Source organism: Dermacentor variabilis, chromosome 4 (assembly GCF_050947875.1).
Source record: "Dermacentor variabilis isolate Ectoservices chromosome 4, ASM5094787v1, whole genome shotgun sequence".
Classification (NCBI taxonomy): Eukaryota; Metazoa; Arthropoda; class Arachnida; order Ixodida; family Ixodidae; genus Dermacentor; species Dermacentor variabilis.
The window spans coordinates 172,821,953-172,841,715 of NC_134571.1; the positions used below are offsets into that span (position 1 = coordinate 172,821,953).

General features: G+C 45.5%; 1 protein-coding gene and 1 long non-coding RNA gene across 4 annotated transcripts in view; both read right to left on the reverse strand.

The window, feature by feature from the left end:
* Positions 1-3,768: 3,768 nt before the first annotated feature.
* LOC142578072 (uncharacterized) overlaps positions 3,769-19,763 on the reverse strand; it is a 34,497-nt gene continuing 18,502 nt past the window's right edge. The window contains exons 5-6 of one of the 3 annotated variants that reach the window (XM_075687491.1): positions 15,419-15,484; positions 3,769-4,064 (exon numbers count right to left, since the gene is read on the reverse strand). In XM_075687491.1, the coding sequence (XP_075543606.1) occupies positions 3,928-4,064; positions 15,419-15,484 (203 nt within the window). In that variant the 3' untranslated portion in view covers positions 3,769-3,927. Of the gene's footprint in view, positions 4,065-15,418; positions 15,488-19,763 lie in introns of all 3 variants that reach the window. The other 2 variants (XM_075687490.1, XM_075687493.1) reach the window with 2 other exon arrangements.
* On the reverse strand, positions 11,066-15,383 carry LOC142578071 (uncharacterized). The gene is made up of 2 exons (XR_012827153.1): positions 11,402-15,383; positions 11,066-11,319 (listed from the first exon to the last, which is right to left on the reverse strand). It is a non-coding gene; the product is annotated as an uncharacterized LOC142578071 (long non-coding RNA).

Here is a 19,763-nt window from a genome sequence, read left to right on the forward strand (position 1 = left end):
AAGAGAACAGCAGTTTGCGATAGGTATCGAAGCACTGGAAGTGGTAAGGGAATACATCTAATTAGGGCAGGTAGTGACCACGGATCCGGATCGTGAGACTGAAACAACCAGAAGAATAAGAATGGGCTGGGGTGCGTTTGGCAGGCATTCTCAAATCATGAACAGCAGGTTGCCACTATCCCTCAAAAGGAAAGTGTATAACAGCTGTGTGTTACCAGTACTCACATATGGGGCAGAAACCTGGATGCTTACGAAAAGGGTTCTGCTGAAATTGAGGACGACGCAACGAGCTATGGAAAGAAGAATGATGGGTGTTACGTTAAGGGATAAGTAGAGAGCAGATTGGGTGAGACAACAAACGCGGGTAAATGACATCTTAGTTGAAATCAAGAAAAAGAAATGGGCATGGGCCGGACATGTAATGAGGAGAGAAGATAACCGATGGTCATTAAGGGTTACGGACTGGATTCCAAGGGAAGGGAAGCGTAGCAGGGGGCGGCAGAAAGTTTGGTGGGCGGATGACATTAAGACGTTTGCTGGGACAACATGGCCACAATTAGTACATGACAGGGGTAGTTGGAGAAGTATGGGAGAGACCTTTGCCCTGCAGTGGGCGTAACTAGGCTATTGATGATGATGATGATGAATGGTGCTCTATTTCAAATGCAAATATATATTGAGACCTTTTTCGTAAGTCCGCACATCTGAGGCATGGGTTATACAAAATGATGTCTTTATATTTGCTGTCGTTGTCAAGTGCGTCGTCTGATGTCTAGCGCGCGTTCGTTGAGCGTACGCTGCCGGACGCCCAGTTTTTCTCGCAGAAAACCTGTAGAGTACAATTGTCTCTGGTTTTTCTTGTTTGCTGTGCCTTAATATTTCTCGGCTGGTACCAACTGTTGTTTTCAGAAAGTTAACTGTTATTTTCAACAATTTTTTCTGAGGGTAACACGGAATTTTTGGCAAAGAAGCCACCTATCTGCAACATGAAGCTACGTGAGAAAATTTTATTGATATCATGTCATTTTGCGCGCGCTTATTGTTGGTGGAATATTGATCAGACAATGATAATAGAAAACAGTATAGTACTGAAACAAATCAGATTTTTTACTTGCGTGGCGAAAAGCGATGCAGATGACCCATGCACTTCTATGTAAATCTTAGGTTACATAGACATATATATCCACGACATACATGTGAGAGAAAAATCATCAAATATTCTAAATGCACTGATTAAAACAGTGAAAACTCCCGACCAGAATAAGCGTGTTTCTTTTCAAAGCTGCACAAGCCCCACGTCAACCAACTTACTTTCCGAGAACACAAACCAACGCAATAATTGGACGTTAATAAAAAAAAACAGTGTTAAGGAAAAGATATTGCCGATAACCAGACTGAAGGAAGTCTTGCCCAATGTAATCTCTGTGGCTTGTCTGGTGATCTCCTTCAAAGAGCCAGTAGGCAAAATGAAGTAGCAACATGTAGCCTAATCGAATAGTATCTGCTTTTCAGATCAAATTCGACTTCAGAATTCACTATTAAAAATATCTAATGGCCGAATGTAACGCATAACAGCCCTTTTGAAGTCTAAACGTTGAGGAGTCAATGTAAGTGAGGACTGTTATTCCGAATGATCGTTCTGCTGGAGAGTCGTGGATGTTGCGCAGAGGCCCATCAGTTTCTGAGAGAAAAATCGCACTGGTGCTAACTGGTTCTGCTGACCAAGTTTATAGCTGTCACTCAATATAAACTCCCCGTTTCCGGGTAGCGTGTGAATCTGCTAACTGCATTTAGGCCGGGAATACATTTTTTGACAGTCTCACCACGTCTGCAACCAAGTAAAACTAGGTGCCCATTGTTGGACCACACTTATATTTTCTTCAACGATCACAGCAGACCTACAAATATATCTGTGTGTATATGTGAGGCATGCCGTTCCTTTATTTTCTTCATAATTGTTTTTACGATAGTGCACCAGGTAACTGAAAGCAGCCGTTTATAATGCAGAAGCTGCTTAGTTGATCTGAGGTACAGTTGGGAACGCCAATACTTTGATGTATGAAATATAAGATAAGCGTAGCAAGGCTTTTCTCAGAAATCAAACCAGATAATAATGTATTTTGAATACACCTTAGAAAAAAGCTGAAGGACACAGCTGCCTTGATTTTTTTCCATTAGACAAATTCTGGCGTTTTGCTTCTGGCGATATGATCATAAGGCACCCTGTTCAATTCTCTCCTTAACATGCACCTAAACAGAAGTACGCGAGTGTTCTTCGAGTTCGGTCCCGTCGAATTTTACGACATGGTTTGAACCTGTGAGCTCGAGTTTGCAACGAAATGCCACAGCCACTATGTAGCCACTATTTAGGCTACCTTGCCGATTCTTTTAGCTATTGTTACGCATAGACTAGACATACATTTTCACACGGCTTACGCGCCAAGGGCAAGCACACATAATGGCTGCCAAAACTGTTTTCGGTGCCCGAGATGCGAACGCAATAAAGGAAACCGCGCCAATTACTCCGCATTCGGTTACGCGAGCAAAGCCTAAACATGAGTGGAATTTTGTACTGCAGTTTCTTGTTTCTTTTTCTATAAGAATTTTTTCCGCAAATCTGAGTACAGGGTGCCGTATGGGACAGATATGTTTTATTTATTTGCAGCAGTGAGCAGGAAGTTCTCATTCGTTTTTTGTATCGCATGCGTTTCAGAGGACCTACTGATGAAAACTATATGCGCAAAAATACAGACAATTGAAATGCATGCTGCTTAAAGAACAAAAAAATATTTCTTCTCTAAAGAGAACCGCACAACAACGTAGTACAATGAAAGCCGACTTTGCGGCCGCAGTGTACGCGCAATCAGCGAGGGGCATTAAAAAAATAAAATGAAATAAAGAAGAGAAAGAAAGCCATCTATTCATAAGGCATAAATGCAAGTCATATGCAAATATAAACACCGTTTTAGTGGTCTGAACGGATATACCAGCGCGCGAAGTAGAACAAATTACCCGTCCGAGAAGTATCGGCAGCATTTTCAACCGGCGCAACGCACCTTGATGTAGCCCATTCCTCTTCCATCGCAGCTCCGGCAGAGTAATTTTCGTCATCGCGCACCTCACTGAAAGACATTCCCGCTGAGCCGTATGGTAGTGCACCCTAAAATTCCTGTACGACCCCATCCTCAGCTGAAATTTTAGGCAACCATAATACAAAAAATATAAGAAAGCATAACGGTTAAGTTGCTATGGGATTGAAGATTCCTTAACAGCAGGAAATTCATGGGGGTGATTAGTGTTTTATGCGATATGCGCTTCCGTTTTATTTAACCGGAAAACGTAACAACTTTAACTATATACTTCTGAAATATCTTGGATAGGGCTGGTCAGTGCTCAAAGCATGTCTACATAACAGTCATGTTACGGTTAACCGCAGTTTGGCGATAACGATCTCCAAACTTGTAGCAAAATACGTAGGTCTTCCAATGTCACCTATATTCCCTGGTAACCTTGGCTGAGCAGAATGGCACATAACAGTGAAGCGAAAGAACGTATTATGTGTCAGGTTTAGGGACCAATGTACGGACAACCCTGTCAGTAGTTTGTGATTTCTCAGTTTATCGTCGTTTCCAGCATGACCTTGTTTCACCCCCGCAATTCAAACTGGTTCTTTAGAGAAATTACACAGACATCTTGTGAATATAACTTTTTGATGTGAACTTAGGTACATGGAGTTGTCAAGTAACTGCTTCTCCTTCGTGCAACAAATAGCATGCGAACAAACATTTATTGTACTGCATTTCGTATCTGTGAAACTATTAAAGGACACTGAAAGTGTAATGTCCAAACTGGAGAAATGCAAAAAAAAATGGTTCCCTTGGATAGCATTCATGCCGACAATATAGCACCACGACGTTGTTAATTATTTTAGCCAGACTCTGCTTTGCACTCGCTTGTGTAAACCGTATAGGAAACGTTGCATAAGTTCCTGTATCCTTTTTCGCATTCGGTCAATGTGTCGTTGACGTGTTCGTCCCACACATACATTTCGCATTGTTTCTGACCTGCAAATTAAAAACGACGCGCATTAGCAACAAAAAAAAAATCACGCTCACTCGTACACTAATTGCAAAACATTTTAAAGAAGTAAGGGTAAATGCTGAATATGTAGCACCCGCTTCCTGGTTGCAACAACGCACTCGTCTCGTAAAACAAGACTGTACCAGAAACCAAACCCTGGTATGCGCTTTGTACTGGAAGCCACATACGAGGCGACCCCACATTTTCTTCCTGTGGGCCCTCTAGTACCTTTTAAGCTGTGTGCTGTAGATATGCACATTTTCGGCGTTTTCTGATGCTGACCTCAAAGTGCGCGTGTGCGTCATTGGGAGGCCTCATTTTGATCAATGGTATCAATTTTCTTCGCAACACGATACCAGTCTTTTTTTTAATTGCCTGTGGCGCAGTACTGTTCCACCTGTTTAGTTCGTGTTTGTTTTCTTTTTTTCAGACGAGGAGTAAATTATCTGCATAAGAATTCGCAGTGTTGAAGCAGCTATGATATATATAACATAACTTACTTTCTCATTATTAACTTGATTATTTGAAGCCGAGCTCAGTGAAGGTACCACTGCACTGGTCACCGAACTGCGCTGAGAGGCCAAGCTTGTAACATCCTGCTACATCTCAACAAAATATAAGAAACATAAGCCCAGTCTGCGCTGAAATAATTGGAATTGTTTGGGCCTTGACAAAAGGAACTAAGTCATCGATAGTCGTTTTACCGCGCGAACGCAAGGGGCATGGCGCGGACCAGCGGCTGCATGAGCTCAGTAGCGGACCTAGTTAACCTCCTTCAGTTATTTGTTTCTTCCATTTGCTGTTGTCTATCTTCAATACCTTCGACTCCGACGCGTGCGCATTGCTTAGGCAACGGGACATGGGACAGATTTGTCTTTCAGCTGGCAGCGGGTGATCGCGCCTGCGCCCAGGCAGACCCCGCGCCAGTTGACGTGGTGGCGAGCAAAAGGTCTTCGAGGCAAGGCTGCCTCCAATATGTTCGGACCAGTAAACCACTTGGGTGGCTAGGCGTGAGAATATGGGGTAAACTGAATGCCCGAAACGAAGGCTGGGTCCGCGGGCGCCATGCCGGCAACTAGTATGAACGTTCTCGAGTAGTTTGTTTTGTACTTACTCGGTGGGAATGAAGAAAGCTCCAGTACAGGCAGAAAGCTGCCAACTGAATTCGTGCCTCACAGTTTAGCCTGACAGCGTAGACAGTCGTTGTTCACGCGCTTATATTTGCACTTCGCGACGCACATCGAGACGCGCGACGAGCGATAGCGAACAACCCTAGCACCATCGGGCACCGCAGCATTTCAAGTGGATGGTTTACCCGTGAAGCAACAGCACAGGGCAAAATAAGCAAAAATACTGGCGTAGCTTTCTTTCACAAAAAGCTCCGCCGTGCTGGATACGCCGTACTGGTTCTCGAAACTCTTCCGAATTCACCACGTCGCATCTCAAAGTGATTCCGTGCTTTTGTAAGCCACTGACAGGCTTTTCAAATATTTCTTAGGACACCACAGCTTCGTCGCTGTCAACACTAAGGAGTGCGACAAAGGGGGAGGGGAGGGTTACATTTTGTTTTTCATCGAGTTTGTGAAGCAGTGACCATATGGCTTTCTCAATGCTCGCCCACTTATCATATATCATATACCATAGTTTGCCATTGCTTCCATAAGTTTGCCGCGAACATCCATGTTACTGCTACAAATGCAGTTGCGAAATGGGTTCAGCTTATAGCCTCACTGCATGCTTTGGTGAAGGGTGGTTCGCTTAGCAGAAACAAACTAGCACCACTTACAAGATATCCCTCTTAAATTTGTTTTACAAAATGCGCAACTGTTTCCACTGCAATTGGTTGCTTCGTTGTTTTGTAGGTTAAGGTGTTTGCTACAAGGCGGGCAAAGCCTGGCAGTCAGGGTGGGCGCTTGCCCGGGGTGTGCGTCTGGTCACTGGTCAGAAATAATTAAGGCCAAAGCTTCAGATGGCTCGTTTCAATGGTTCATAGCCGCAAAAGTAGTGTCTAGTCAAGTGAGACAAAAAATATCATGATTACGAATGGCGGGTATCCCCGTTAGGGAGCAAGAATGAAATGACTGAATATGAATCTAGAAATGAAAGAAAAAAACAAAAAAATAATGAAAGAAAAAAGAACGATCGAAATAAACAATGAAAGAAAGAAAGAAACAAACAAAAAAGCTTTAAGTAGTGCATTAGGTGCTCGCATGTGTCGTTGAGGCGGCTGACCTATTGCGCAATGCGGTCAGTTCACACAGTGGCTCGTTATCTCTTGCAAAAAGTCTGATTCCTCCAATCGTATAACTTAATGCACTACCCCATGTGCAGCAGAAGCACCTTCTCCTGTTACAGGAGTGTAACATGCTACGAAACTTTGTAATGTGTGGAAAAGTGTGGAGAAGTGTAGACGTGCCAGTATAAGGACGCGTGAAGTGCATGCAAACTATCCTCGTCTGTTTTGGGAACATTGTGTGTTGCACGCACGCAAAACGAAAATCTGTTTGCGGATTGTCAGGTAAAGCCTTCTTCCAACACTGTAGCACCGGTACGCCTAATGAAGTGTTGCTCGTCAGTAATTTATCGAGATTCTGTGCAAAACAAATAGGTAGCGCGTGCATTTCAACGCCAATTCTCGAGCGCAGGCTCATCCCTTCCTTATTCTTAAAAATCAAGCACCTTGAAATCACTTAAGACCTTTCACTACACAGGACTCGTGGGGAAGGATTAAGGGCGACCAAAAGTGGCCACGCTGCATCCTTTGTAATCTAGTCATTGATGAGTGCTCTGACTGTTATGAACTTGAGAGCACTTCTTTTCAATACCGTCCGCTCTTTCGTTCCTAGAGATACGAACACCGGAAGGCATGCAATGGAAGACAATATTGTAGGCTTTTGTTCAGAAATGCGCGAGTAACAGCAACCACTTCCGAGAAAATTGGTTAGGATGATCGTGACGGGGGAGACTTGAAGGGCAGGTGTAGAGTCCGCGAACACGACAGTGTTCCATAAAAAGTGCCGTTACAGTGACCACAGTGCAATTGCAATAACAGAAATCTTCCTAGTATATGTATATTATTGGGCAAACCAAGAGGCCTGACACACTATTGCAAGGGAAGATATTCAAAATGCAATAGCTCTGTCACCTTAAACTAGTCTGAATGACCCGTCCGTATACACTGTGCAGGTAATCTTGATATGTAGTGTCTACGTGTCTAAGGAACAACGTGTGTGCCTCTGAAGAAGGTGTGAAGTGCTGGTGGGTAACCAAAGGATGGTGTGATCAGATATATTATATTCTATCAAGAAGCCCGTCGGGTGTCTCTCTTTTTAATTATTAATTCCAATGGCGCATAGAGTGCATCATGCCACATAGAAGTTAGAACGAAGTTGGAGCTATCTTCCGTAGAAGGACTTTGCCAGGGAGGAATGTGAATAGAGTCGTAGGAGCCGAGTCGGAAAATAGAGACTAAAGTACGAAGCGAGAGATGGAGTTTCGCTTATTGTTGGTTGACGCTAGCTGGGGAACGCGTTCATGCTGCAAGGACCGATCGCATGCCTTATCAACTGCTACTGATGCATCTGTTGCAAATTCCGCACGAATAGACTGAGCTCATTCACTGGAAGGACACGCAGTTGTCTTTTAATTGATAGTTTGCCATAAGCTTGCATCGAATACATCGAAGAGATTTCATCTAGAATACCAATGCCATTTTGGCAAAGCTTGGACACGAACGAATATCTCGCAAGTAGCCCCAGTCCAAGAGATTCTAGAAAGCGGGCATGATTTCGCTACTCCTGAGATTCAATTTGGCTTTTGCAACATGCAGTCTAAATTAATCACTGAAGAGGTAAATATTTTTAATTGGTCACAAGGAAATTCCTACTTTTCCTTAAAGTAAGGCCGGTCTTTTCAGGTAATGTACATTAGGTAACCCGCATCAACAGAACAAATTGGTCTACATTGCCCCATCATTTTCGAATAATTCTTCGAATTGAAAAAATTTACACTTGGTATATAAGATATGCGCAAGGGAATGCTCTATGTTAGGCTATAAATTCAATTGAAATGACATGTATACATGATTTTGCACTAATGAACTTTTAGTGCTCTTTATATAAGTTAACTTACTTTACAGTAGAAAAGAAAGGCCTAAGTACAATGAGCCCAGGCAAGCACTTCTGTCAATACTCTACACCTGAAGGATGGTGGAGCCGTTGCTTGTACCAGCTCTATTAATATATGTAGTTTGAACCGATTTTCCAGGAGTGGCTTCTGCAAGACAGCCCAATTCTTGCTATACAGGTGGATTTCAAGAAAAAAAATTCCAGTGCCATTCCACTTTGTCAAGGCGGACGGCCAGCGAAGCTGGATGTAGAGCCCCTAAATGGCGAACTGTCCATAGCCGTGCGACAAACGCCGTATGCATATAAATGACAGGCGAGGCACGACTAACCGCTCTTCCATGATGTTAAGTCTAGGAAGAGGATGAGGCACCTGGGAGTATACATATCCTTGTAGTGTTGCAAAACGCGGCAAGACATTTTACTAAGGAATACCGGCACGTAGAACAGACAAGCACCTCCGCGCATTCCGAAGGCGCACACTGCTTCACAGTAGCCAGTGTGATTGCGTGTTGGTCGAAGTACCGCAGTGCTGTAATGGTTGTATGGTCAAGTGAAAACTACAAGCAGCCAGAGATATTACAGGCTAAACAAAATTCATTGCCCACAAAGTTCTTATGAAACCTGGCCGTTGCTCCGGTGAAACTTACATAATTTGCGAGATCCGGGCCACATGGACGGTTTGCATTTCTTTCCGCCTCGCGATCCTGACGGGCAGCACACTTACCAGACCAACCCCACGGCAAAGGCGAAGGAAAGGAAAGGAGACACGAAGGGCTTGGAACACTGACAAAGAGAAGGCGGTGCGAACGTGGAACATGGCCGACGCAGGTCAAAGTGTAGCATCTGTTCTTAGTATCTTAGTATATCACATACTTAGTATCTGATAAGGGTTGTATTTGAACCTGAAATAATAAGCCTATTTCTGCAAGCTGGCGCAGTGCTTAAAGCCCGGTAATACACTATTTTTGGAATTCATCCAAGAATGGGGAGAAATTCTTGATGTAGAAGGCTCAATAGACGCACGCAATCTTTTCCAGAACTTAGCGGTATGCAGCATCGCGGTATATGTGAAAATTACGTAAAATGCATGTTTTTGTTTTGTATGCCTTCCTTTCATCCTTCTCTTGTGGTTAATCAAGTGGCCCTCACGTACACAGCAATGCAGATTTCTGGGCATATTCGGACACGCCCACTAAATGCTGAGCCCTTTCAGGATGAAGCATAGTGCAACACCAGCTGTTGAGAAAGACTGTCCTGGTTTCTTACACAATGTGCTCATCCTGAACATGTCGCTCGAGACGAGTGCACAGTCCCCGATGCTCGGAATTATAAAGAGCAACAAGCGACGCATTTCCCTCCCTCAGCGTCCCACAGGAAAGTTTCTGATCTCCCTTACTTTTTAACGTTGTCATGGCCACTCTTCCAGACGCACTGAAGATAGGTTGAACGGCGGTTAAATTGTCCATCTTCGCAGATGACATCTGCACTTAGATCTTGGGGTTCCAACACAAACGTTTGGCACGAATAGCCCAGGGTGCAATCTCCGTCATCGATCGCCACTTATCGACGCTTGGCCTATCTTCATTAGCAAAAAAAAATATGTCTTCATGTTTTTCCCGGGGGTGAGGCGGAAGCCAGCACGCCTGTCGCTGAATATTGGAGGCCATCCAATTCGTAATGCAGCTACTGTTGAATCTCTGAACATCACAACCGACTTCAAGCCACAATAGCGACGCGCACCTGAAAATGTTGTGCCTGCATCAGTGCAAAGAGCCAACGCACTTTGTCGCATGGCAGGTATACGTTGGGGAAGCAATCCAATGTTTATGCTTCAACCGAAATCTGGTCTCATAACAAGACCCCGCAGGGGCGTCTGCGTCAGCAGGCGTTTGGTCTGTTGCGACACCACGTACTCGAGCACACGAGGGTTGGACCCTCCCGCGTGTAGCCGTGCGCGGCTCAGCCGTGTCCGGGGAAAAGGGGATCCTGGGGGTTGAGCCGATGCTGGGTGTTCGGACCTTTAAGGCCCCCCGCGGAGGCAACACACCCCTTTGGCCTCTGCTTCACGTAGACGGCACCCCCGGACTGACCCACCCGGGGGAAATCGGTAGTTGCCTTTTCCTGTCTCTCTGTCCCTCCAGCCTTCGTCTTTTTCGCACTTTCCATCTTTCCTGTCTTCTCCTAGCTTCTGCTTACTTCCAATTTTTCCAGGCAGCAAGGGTTAACCTTGTGTGAATAGCCAACCTAGGTTATTTCATATTTGGTTATAGTGATGACGTACAGCTGGCGTTTACAGGACCTGTTCATACAGTCCCTGTAGCGTCCCCTCGTAGGGCTCCATGGTGGGTGGCTGGCGTTATTGCCGAAAACTACATTTTTCTATGGCAAGTTCCTTCCCTTCAATTCCTGATCGCCCTCAAAAAAGAGGGCGCACCGAAGATGTATTCCAGTTCTTTGGTCGTCAAAGACCGAACTTCCCATGGTACCATGTCATCCACTCTGAAAAATCTGATAAACAAGTCCGAAATATCTCCCCTTTTCTAGTTTCCAAGTCCTTAAATGATGCCCTTGGTCCAGGCTACACGGTATCAAGGCTGGCAAGTGGTGATCTCCTGTTAGAACTGCATGATAAGAAACAATACGAAAAGTTGCCCAGTCTAGTGTCATTTGGGGATGTTCCACTGACAATAACTCCACACCGCACTCTGAACACCACCCGCGGCGTTGTCTCTGATGACGATTTGCTCCAGCTGACAGAGGCTGAGCTCTTGGAGGGCTTCAGTGAGCAGAACGTTGTCAATGCCAGAAGAATTAAGATGAGAAGGGATGGCAAATAAATTCAAACGAAGCACCTAATACTCACATTCGGTTCAAGTATTCTGCCCGAGTCTGTGGAGGCCGGGTACATCAAGCTCCGTGTCAGGCCGTACGTGCCAAACCCACTCCGCTGTTTCAAGTGCCAGCTCTTCGGCCACAGTTCGCAGAGTTGCCGAGGCCGCCAAACTTGTGCTAAATGTAGTGCCCAAGAACACACCACTGAAACGTGTGAGAACGCTCCCCACTGTGTAAACTGTGATGGGGAGCACGCCGCGTACTCGCGGTCGTGCCCCTCCTGGAAGAAGGAAAAATAAATAGTAACGATCAAAGTGAAAGAGAATATATCGTTCAAAGAGGCACGAAGGCGGGTAGCATACCTGCCAAAGAAAACCTTTGCCGAAGTGGCGCGTCAGGGGGCAGCGTCACAACGGCCTCCGGCGGCTGTCCGACCCTCAATCAGTGAGTCGGCAGCTAAGCCATCTGCCCCCGCGGCGGTTGCAGCTAGCGCTGCTCCGTCAACCGAGGAGAGGGGACCACCGACCCCGAAGGTGGGCGCAGCCGAGGCTGCCTCAACCTCCCAGCTCCCTTCCAGCGCTGGCAACGGCCAGCTCAGCCAAATTCCCCAGGGAGCCCCATCGAACTCCGGGCTGGTGGGCGCAGGGGTCCTGCCCTCGAAGGCGGGACCCTCGCTGGTAACTTCCCGCTCGCAAGAGCGAGTGTCCGGCGCCTCACAAGAGGCAATGGACACTACACCCATCCTCAAGGCGCACCAAGCGCCTAAGGAGCGGCGAGGCTCCCTCGAACGCTCCAGAAAGGGCAGAACCCCCGTTACAGGGCCTCGAAAGGGCTCTGTAATTTAATCTGTAATTTCCATAATCACTACTTCTGTTTCTGTACACACAGCACCTATTTACTACCAACATGGATACACAGATAATTCAATGGAACGTCAGACGTCTCCTTATAAACCTTGATGACGTACAAGAACTCATCCACAAACACAATCCAAAAGTGCTGTGTTTACATGAGACACACTTAAAATCTACACACACAAACTTTCTCCGAAAACACGTTACGTTTCGCAAAGACCGCGAGGATGCTGTCGCAGCTTCTGGCGGTGTAGCCAATATTGCTGATAGAAGTGTAGCGTGTCAGCATCTAAAGCTCCAAACGGCCCTTGAGGCCGTGGCCGTTCGAGACGTACTTTTAAATAAACTCATCACAATCTGTTCTCTGTATATACCACCACATTATCACCTTCACAAACGCGACTTAGAGTCATTAATAGATGAGCTCCCGGACCCCTATTTTATTCTTGGTGATTTTAATGCACACAGTACTTTGTGAGGCGATTCACGCTGTGATGCGCGAGGTCGCGTCATTGAACAGGTGCTTTTTTCCTCTGGAACATGTCTCTTGAACACGAAGGAGCCCACATATTTTAACCTGACCAACCAGTCATACTCTGCCATAGATCTTAGCATTTTATCGCCGACGCTTTTACCCTATTTTAAATGGAATGTTCTTAAGAATCCGTATGGGAGTGATCACTTCCCAATAATCCCAACTACCCCGAAACAAGATCAACTTCCCCCGCAGGTCCCTCGGTGGAAGGTTGACTCAGCCGATTGGGAACAATACCGAACTCTTACACATATGACTTGGACTGAGATGTCCGGTATAACCATAGATGACGCTGTTAGATATTTTACAGCTTTTATACTTGATGCCGCATGTAAATGTATTACTCAAGCGAGCAGCATGGGTTCCAAACGGCGTGTTCCCTGGTGGAACGATGCATTCAGGCAAGTACGGAGGAACCAGAACAAAGCGTGGGCGATATTTCGCGATACTCCAACTGCTGAAAACCTGGAAAACTTTAAAGATGTCAAATCCCAGGCAAGGAGAACGCGCCGACAAGCAAGACGAGAGAGTTGGGCGAAGTTCATATCAAACATCAACTCGTACACAGATGAGACAAAAGTATGGAATAGAGTGAGAAAAGTTATTGGACAGCAAACGTATTCCCTGCCTTTAGTAAATAGCCACGGAGAAAGCCTGGAAGACCAAGCCAACTTTCTTGGCACACACTTTGAACACATATCCAGCTCCTCACACTACACCGAAACATTCCTAAAGTACAAAACACGAATACAGAAGCAAAAGCTAGATAGGAAATGTGCAAAAAGTGCGCCGTACAATGAACCATTCTGCATAGCAGAACTGCAGGCAGCACTGAACTGCTGTAATACATCCGCCCCCGGTTCAGACCGCGTAATATATGAGATGTTGAAACAACTACCCTCCGAAACACAAAAAACCCTCCTTTCCCTTTACAACGTTATATGGTCTTCCGGCGAGATCCCCTCTGTTTGGAAGGAGCCTATTGTAATTCCAATCCTAAAACACGGAAAGGATCCTTCCTCTTTATCGAGTTACAGACCTATAGCATTAACAAGTTGCCTCTGCAAAGTATTCGAAAAAATGATTAACTGTCGCCTACTACACTTCCTAGAATCAAACAAATTGCTGGACCCATACCAGTGCTGGTTTTGGGAGGGTCGATCCACCACTGACCATCTCAGACGTATCGAGGCACCTATCCGTGAAGCTTTTGTCCATAAGCAGTTCTTCTTATCAGTATTCTTAGATATGGAGAAAGCCTATGATACAACGTGGCGGTTTGGGATTTTGAGAGACCTCTCACAGTTAGGTATACACGGAAATATGTTCAATGTTATCGAAAGTTATCTGTCGAATCGGACATTCCGTGTTCGAGTGGGCAATGTTCTGTCACAGAAATTTGTACAGGAAACTGGAGTGCCGCATGGCGGCGTGCTCAGCTGCACGCTCTTTATAGTAAAAATGAATTCTCTTCGTCTACACATACCACATAACATCTTCTATTCAACGTATGTTGACGATGTGCAGATAGGTTTTCAATCAAGTTCTCTTGCAATCTGTGAGCGACAGGTCCAGCTTGGTCTTAACAGGGTCTCCAAATGGGCTGATGAGAACGGGTTCAGACTGAACCCACAAAAAAGCACCTGTGTCATTTTCTCTAGAAAAAGAGGCCTGCACCCTGATCCTGAAATTGTGTTGCAAGGTGAGCGTCTGCCCGTAAACAGGGAACATAAATTCTTAGGCATAACTTTAGACGCGAAACTGACCTTTGTACATCACATAAAATATCTTAAAAATAAGTGCATGAAAACAATGAATATCTTAAAGGTGCTCTCACGCACAACCTGGGGCAGTGATAGAAAATGTCTCATGAACTTGTACAAAAGCCTCATACGCACACGACTAGACTATGGAGCCATAGTTTACCAGTCGGCTACTCCAACTGCTCTAAAGATGCTTGACGCTGTCCACCACTTAGGAATTCGCCTGTCCACAGGCGCCTTTAGAACAAGCCCAGTGGAAAGCATGTACGTTGAATCGGATGAGTGGTCACTGCATCTGCAGAGAACATATTCGTCTTTCATGTATTTTCTTAGAGTGAACGGAAACAGTCAGCATCCCGCGTATTACACCATAAATGATTTGTCCAGTTGCCAACTTTTCCGCAACCGGCCCACAGTGGCACAGCCTTTCTCCATGCGTGTTAGAGACACGGCAGAAGAAACAAGGGTTCCACTGCTTGAATACCACCTTATGTCCCCTGCTATACGGCCCCCGCCGTGGCAGTGGCAACCAATAGACTGTGATATATCTTTCGTAGCTGTTACAAAGCACGCGCCTGTCGCGCATATACGAATGTACTTCCTCGAGTTACAGCACAAATACTCCTCTCCTGAATTCTTTACAGACGCATCGAAGTGTAATTCTGGCGTATCTTACGCAGCGGTCGGTCCATCCTTTTCAGATGCCGGTGTTTTGCACCCTAACACAAGCATTTTCACAGCAGAAGCCTACGCGATATTGGCTGCCGGTAAACACATTAATGAATTTATTATCCCAAAGGCAGTCATATACACAGACTCTTTGAGTGTTGTAAATGCTTTGAAAACTGTCCGGAAATATCAAAACCCTGTAATTCTATCTCTTTACTCAGCATTATGCACAACCTATGAGTCCGAACAGCATATCGCCGTATTCTGGGTGCCGGGGCACCGAGAGATAGAGGGAAACGTGTTGGCTGACGAGCTAGCCACATTCGTCCACGCGAACGCTTCCAACACTTCCACGACTGTCCCTGTAATGAACCTCAAGCCCTCAATAAGAAAAAGCTAAGGGCTTTCTGGCAGCGCTTGTGGGACAAACAAACAGAAAATAAACTACATGTTATCAAGCCGTATCTTGGCAACTGGCCGCCGGTATCAAAGAACCGCCACACAGAAATAAAACTTTGCAGACTCAGGATAGGACACATATACAGCACACACGCATACCTCTTGTCCGGTGGCGATCCACCCATATGTGATAAATGTGGCGAGCCACTTCCCGTGCTTCACATTCTGCTGCAATGCACTGAATTAGACGATAATAGGAAAAAGCATTTTCCATTACCACACCGTCAACAAATTCCCCTTCATCCTCTAATGACCATAGGTATGAAACCGCTCTTTAAATATCAATCCTTGTTTGCATTTTTAAAAGATGTACATAGTTTTCATGTCATGTCACCAGGAAATCCGTAGCACGGCCTCTTAACTGAGGTTTCTGCTGCGATAACTGCACTAAAAGAAAGCACCTGCCTCCCAGCCTTTGGGCTCAAAGGCCTCCAGGAGGCTTAGGTGGTATTTCCATATTCTTGCATTTTAGCTCCACGATCACTTATCACGCGTACTAGATCCATAGACAACTATATGTATCACTATCATAATTTTATATTATATATCATTTTACACTTTTATGATACGGATTGATTCTAGGCCACTTTACAGCCATGTCACATCCCACCATCGCAACTCACAAATTAGTGCTTAACACAACATTATCAGTCATGGCGCTCTTTGGCCATACTTGGCCCTTTCGTCACTAAACAATACACATTCATTCATTCATTTCTCATAACAAGCCGCATTCTATATCTGCTGCCGTTGATATCACCATCCCCGAACGGATTCTAGCGCTTGGAAGCAGTCCACAGAAAGGAATTTCGTTGGCGATGGGAGTTCCTCAAGTGGCTTCAAACAAGAGGGTTGGTAATGAAGCAGAATATGTTCCACTCCGCGTTTTGGCATTTCAAGCCTTGCTGATGCAGCTATTATGGCTGGGTGAGCCCCAGCAAGCGCGGCCCTTCTCCGGTGGCTAAGAGAAAGAACTCGCTCCTATTTTCATGCGGCGCAGAACACCTTTCGTTTTTTTTGCGATTGGAATGGCCTAAACGGAATGGACTCGTCGCGCCATGGTCTTTCTCGCACATGAAGGCAGCTTTTTGCGCACAAGACGAGGACAAAGAAGACGCTACGACAAACAAGCGCAGTAAACTTAGTGAAGTTTCTGGGGTGTTACGTGCAGCCTCACTCTACCCCACCTACCGGCAAAATGTATCATTTCCACTGCCGAAGCAATGTTTCTAGTGCTAGATCACTTGAGCACAGCATTTCGAAGCCACCTACAAGTGTGCACAGGTTGGTCGGTGCGTTCACAAACAGATAGCTGCGCAGCGGCACTCTGCATACCCTCCCTTGATGGTACAGCCGTGTGAATCGCGTAGTTTCGCTATAGAAAGTGCCGCAATAACCGCGGCCTCGCGAAATCTACGCGCCTTTTCCGCACGTGACGTCGTGGTACTGACGGACTCATAGTCAGCGTTCCAACGATTACGCCGTGGCTTACCTCGAGAGAAGTTTACAAGGCAATCGCTGGCAATTATCCAAGTTGTACTGACCAAGGGATTCAACGTGAAATTTCAATGAATCCTATTCCACGTAGGAATTGAAGGAAACGGAAAAGCTTACGGTTTTGGCACGCCTAGCACTAACATATGTCCCAAATGTACAGGTGCCAAAGATTTTCCAGAACCATCAGAATGCAATCCGCATTGATTTTGTGGCGATCCGCCAGACTCTGCCATAGTGTGTGGGACCCGTGGACTTCATCGGGAAGACGCAGCGCTGTTATGCCGCATCGAAACCGACTCCGCGTTAGTCAAGACGGGGCGATGCACTTCCCCACTTTCTGCCTTCTGTGGTGGTATCGACGACACCGAACATTTTGTTTGCCAATGGCCGCAGTTCGACACAGAAAGAAAAGCAATGTTCGACGCCCTGCAACTCAGTGGGCTTTGGCACAGGGCCTTCGACGACGTGGTTTTTCCCGGAGCGCCCTCGGCTTGTTGGTAGAGAGTTCAATGACTGCTGACTGTTTTCACGCAAGATACGGGGTTTTCGTCACCTCGTGACCCATGTAGTTACACTCCCAGGAGGCTCATGCGGAACAGTTACTGGCTATCTATGCCAGGCTAACGCCGCGTGCTGCAACACCCCCTTAATCGCCACCACAATGCGTTCATTTTAAAGCCCTGTAATTCCAGTAGTGTGTATTGGCAGCATGGGAAAGGGCAAGTGTCGAGTGTATTATTTGAGATCTGTATCCGCGGCTTCTAAGGCGGCGGCGTGCTGTAAGACATCAGTGACAACAAAGCAGCGCAGTTGTGCGCTGCCTAGCATTAAACATTTAGTTTTGCCTATTTTAACACCTTTCTTTTGAGATATAATCCGGATCCGCGGTCACTACCTGCCCTAAGTAGATGTATTCCCTTACCACTTCCTGTGCCTCGCTACCTATCGTAAACTGCTGTTCTCTTCCGAGGTTGTTCAACATTACTTTTGTTTTCTGCAGATTATATTTAGACCCACCCTTCTGCTTTGCCTCTCCAATTCAGTGAGCATGCATTGCAATTGGTCCCCTGAGTTACTAAGCAAGGCAATATCATCAGCGAATCGCAAGTTACCAAGGTATTCTCTATTAACTTTTATCACCAATTCTTTCCAATCCAGATCTCTGAATACCTCCTGTAAACACGCTGTGAATAGCATTGGAGAGATCGTATCTCCCTGTCTGACGTCTTTCTTTATTGGGATTTTGTTGCTTTCTTTATGGAGGACTACGGTGGCTGTGGAGCCGCTATAGATATCTTTCCCTATTTTTACAAACGGTTCGTCTACACCCTGATTCCGCGATGCCTTAATGACTGCTGAGGTTTCGACTGAATCAAACGCTTTCTCTTAATCAATGCAAGCTATATATAAGGGTTGATTATATTCAGCACATTTCTCTATCACTTGACTGATAGTGTGAATATGGTCTATTCTTGAGTAGGTTTTACAAAATCCTGCCTGGTCCTTTCGTTGACAGAAGTATGAGGTGTTCCGGATTCTATTTTCGATTACCTTAGTAAATACTTTGTAGGCAACGGACCGTTAGCTGATCGGTCTACAATTTTCAAGTTTTTGTCGTCCCTTTTTTATGAATTAGGATTATGTTAGCGTTAGAAACTATTGTTAGAGACTATGTTACAGACTATTCCTCTAGAATAGTCTCTCTTCCATTATCTTCGTGGGTGCCACTTGTACTGTACAAATCCCTATAGGACTCCTAAGCCACTTGAACTATCTCATCCATATTAGTCATGATATTGCCGGCTTTGCCTCTTAACGCATACATCTGATTCTTTCCTATTCCTAGTTTCTTCTTCACTGCTTTTAGGCTTCCTACGTTCCTGAGAGCATGTTCAATTCTATCCATATTACGCTTCCTTATGTCAGCTATCTTACACTTATTGATTAACTAGGAAAGTTCTGCCAGTTTCATTCTAGCTTTAGGGTTAGAGGCTCTCATATTTTGGCGTTTCTTGATCAGATCTTTCGTCCGCTGCGATAGCTTACTGGCATCCTGTGTAAATGTGATAGCACCGACTTTTATTGCACACTCCTTAATGATGCCCATAAGATTGCTGGAACACGAAGGTCCTCTTGCTTAGTTAAAGCCGAATACCTGTTCTGTAGCTTGATCCGGAATTCCTGTATTTTCTTTCTTACCGCTAACTCATTGATCGGCTTCTTATATACCAGTTTCTTCCGTGTCTTGCACAAATGAAGGCTAATTAGAGTTATTACCATGCTATGGTCGCTACATCGCGCTTTGCTGAACACGTAACATCTTGTATGATGCCCGGGTTAGCGCAGTGTATGAAGTGTATTTCATTTTTAGTCTCGCCATTCGCGCCTCTCCACGTCCACTTTCGGCTATCCCGCTTGCGGAAGAAGGTATTCCTTATCCGCATGTTATTCTGTTTGCAAACTCTACTAATAACTCTTCCCTGCCATTCCTAGAGCTTATGCCATATTCCCCCACTGACTTGTCTCCAGCATGCTTCTTGCCTACCCTGGCATTGAAGCCGCCCATCAGTATAGTGTATTTTGTTTTGACTTTACCCATCGCCGATTCCACGTCTTCATAGAAGCTTTGAATTTCCTGGTCATCATGAGTGGATATAGGGATGTAGACCTGTACGACCTTCAATTTGTACCTCTTATAAAGTTTCACCACAAGACCTGCCACCCTCTCGTTAATGCTATAGAATTCCTGTATGTTACCAGCTGTATCCGTGTTAATCAGGAATCCGACTCCTAGTTCTCGTCTCTCCGCTAAGCCCCGGTCGCGCAGGACGTGCCCGCCTTTTAGCGCTATTTATGCTTCTTTCGTCCTCCTAACTTCACTGACCTAGTACATTCCATTAACTGGCCTCTAATTCCGTCAATAGCACTGCTAGACTCGCCTCAATAG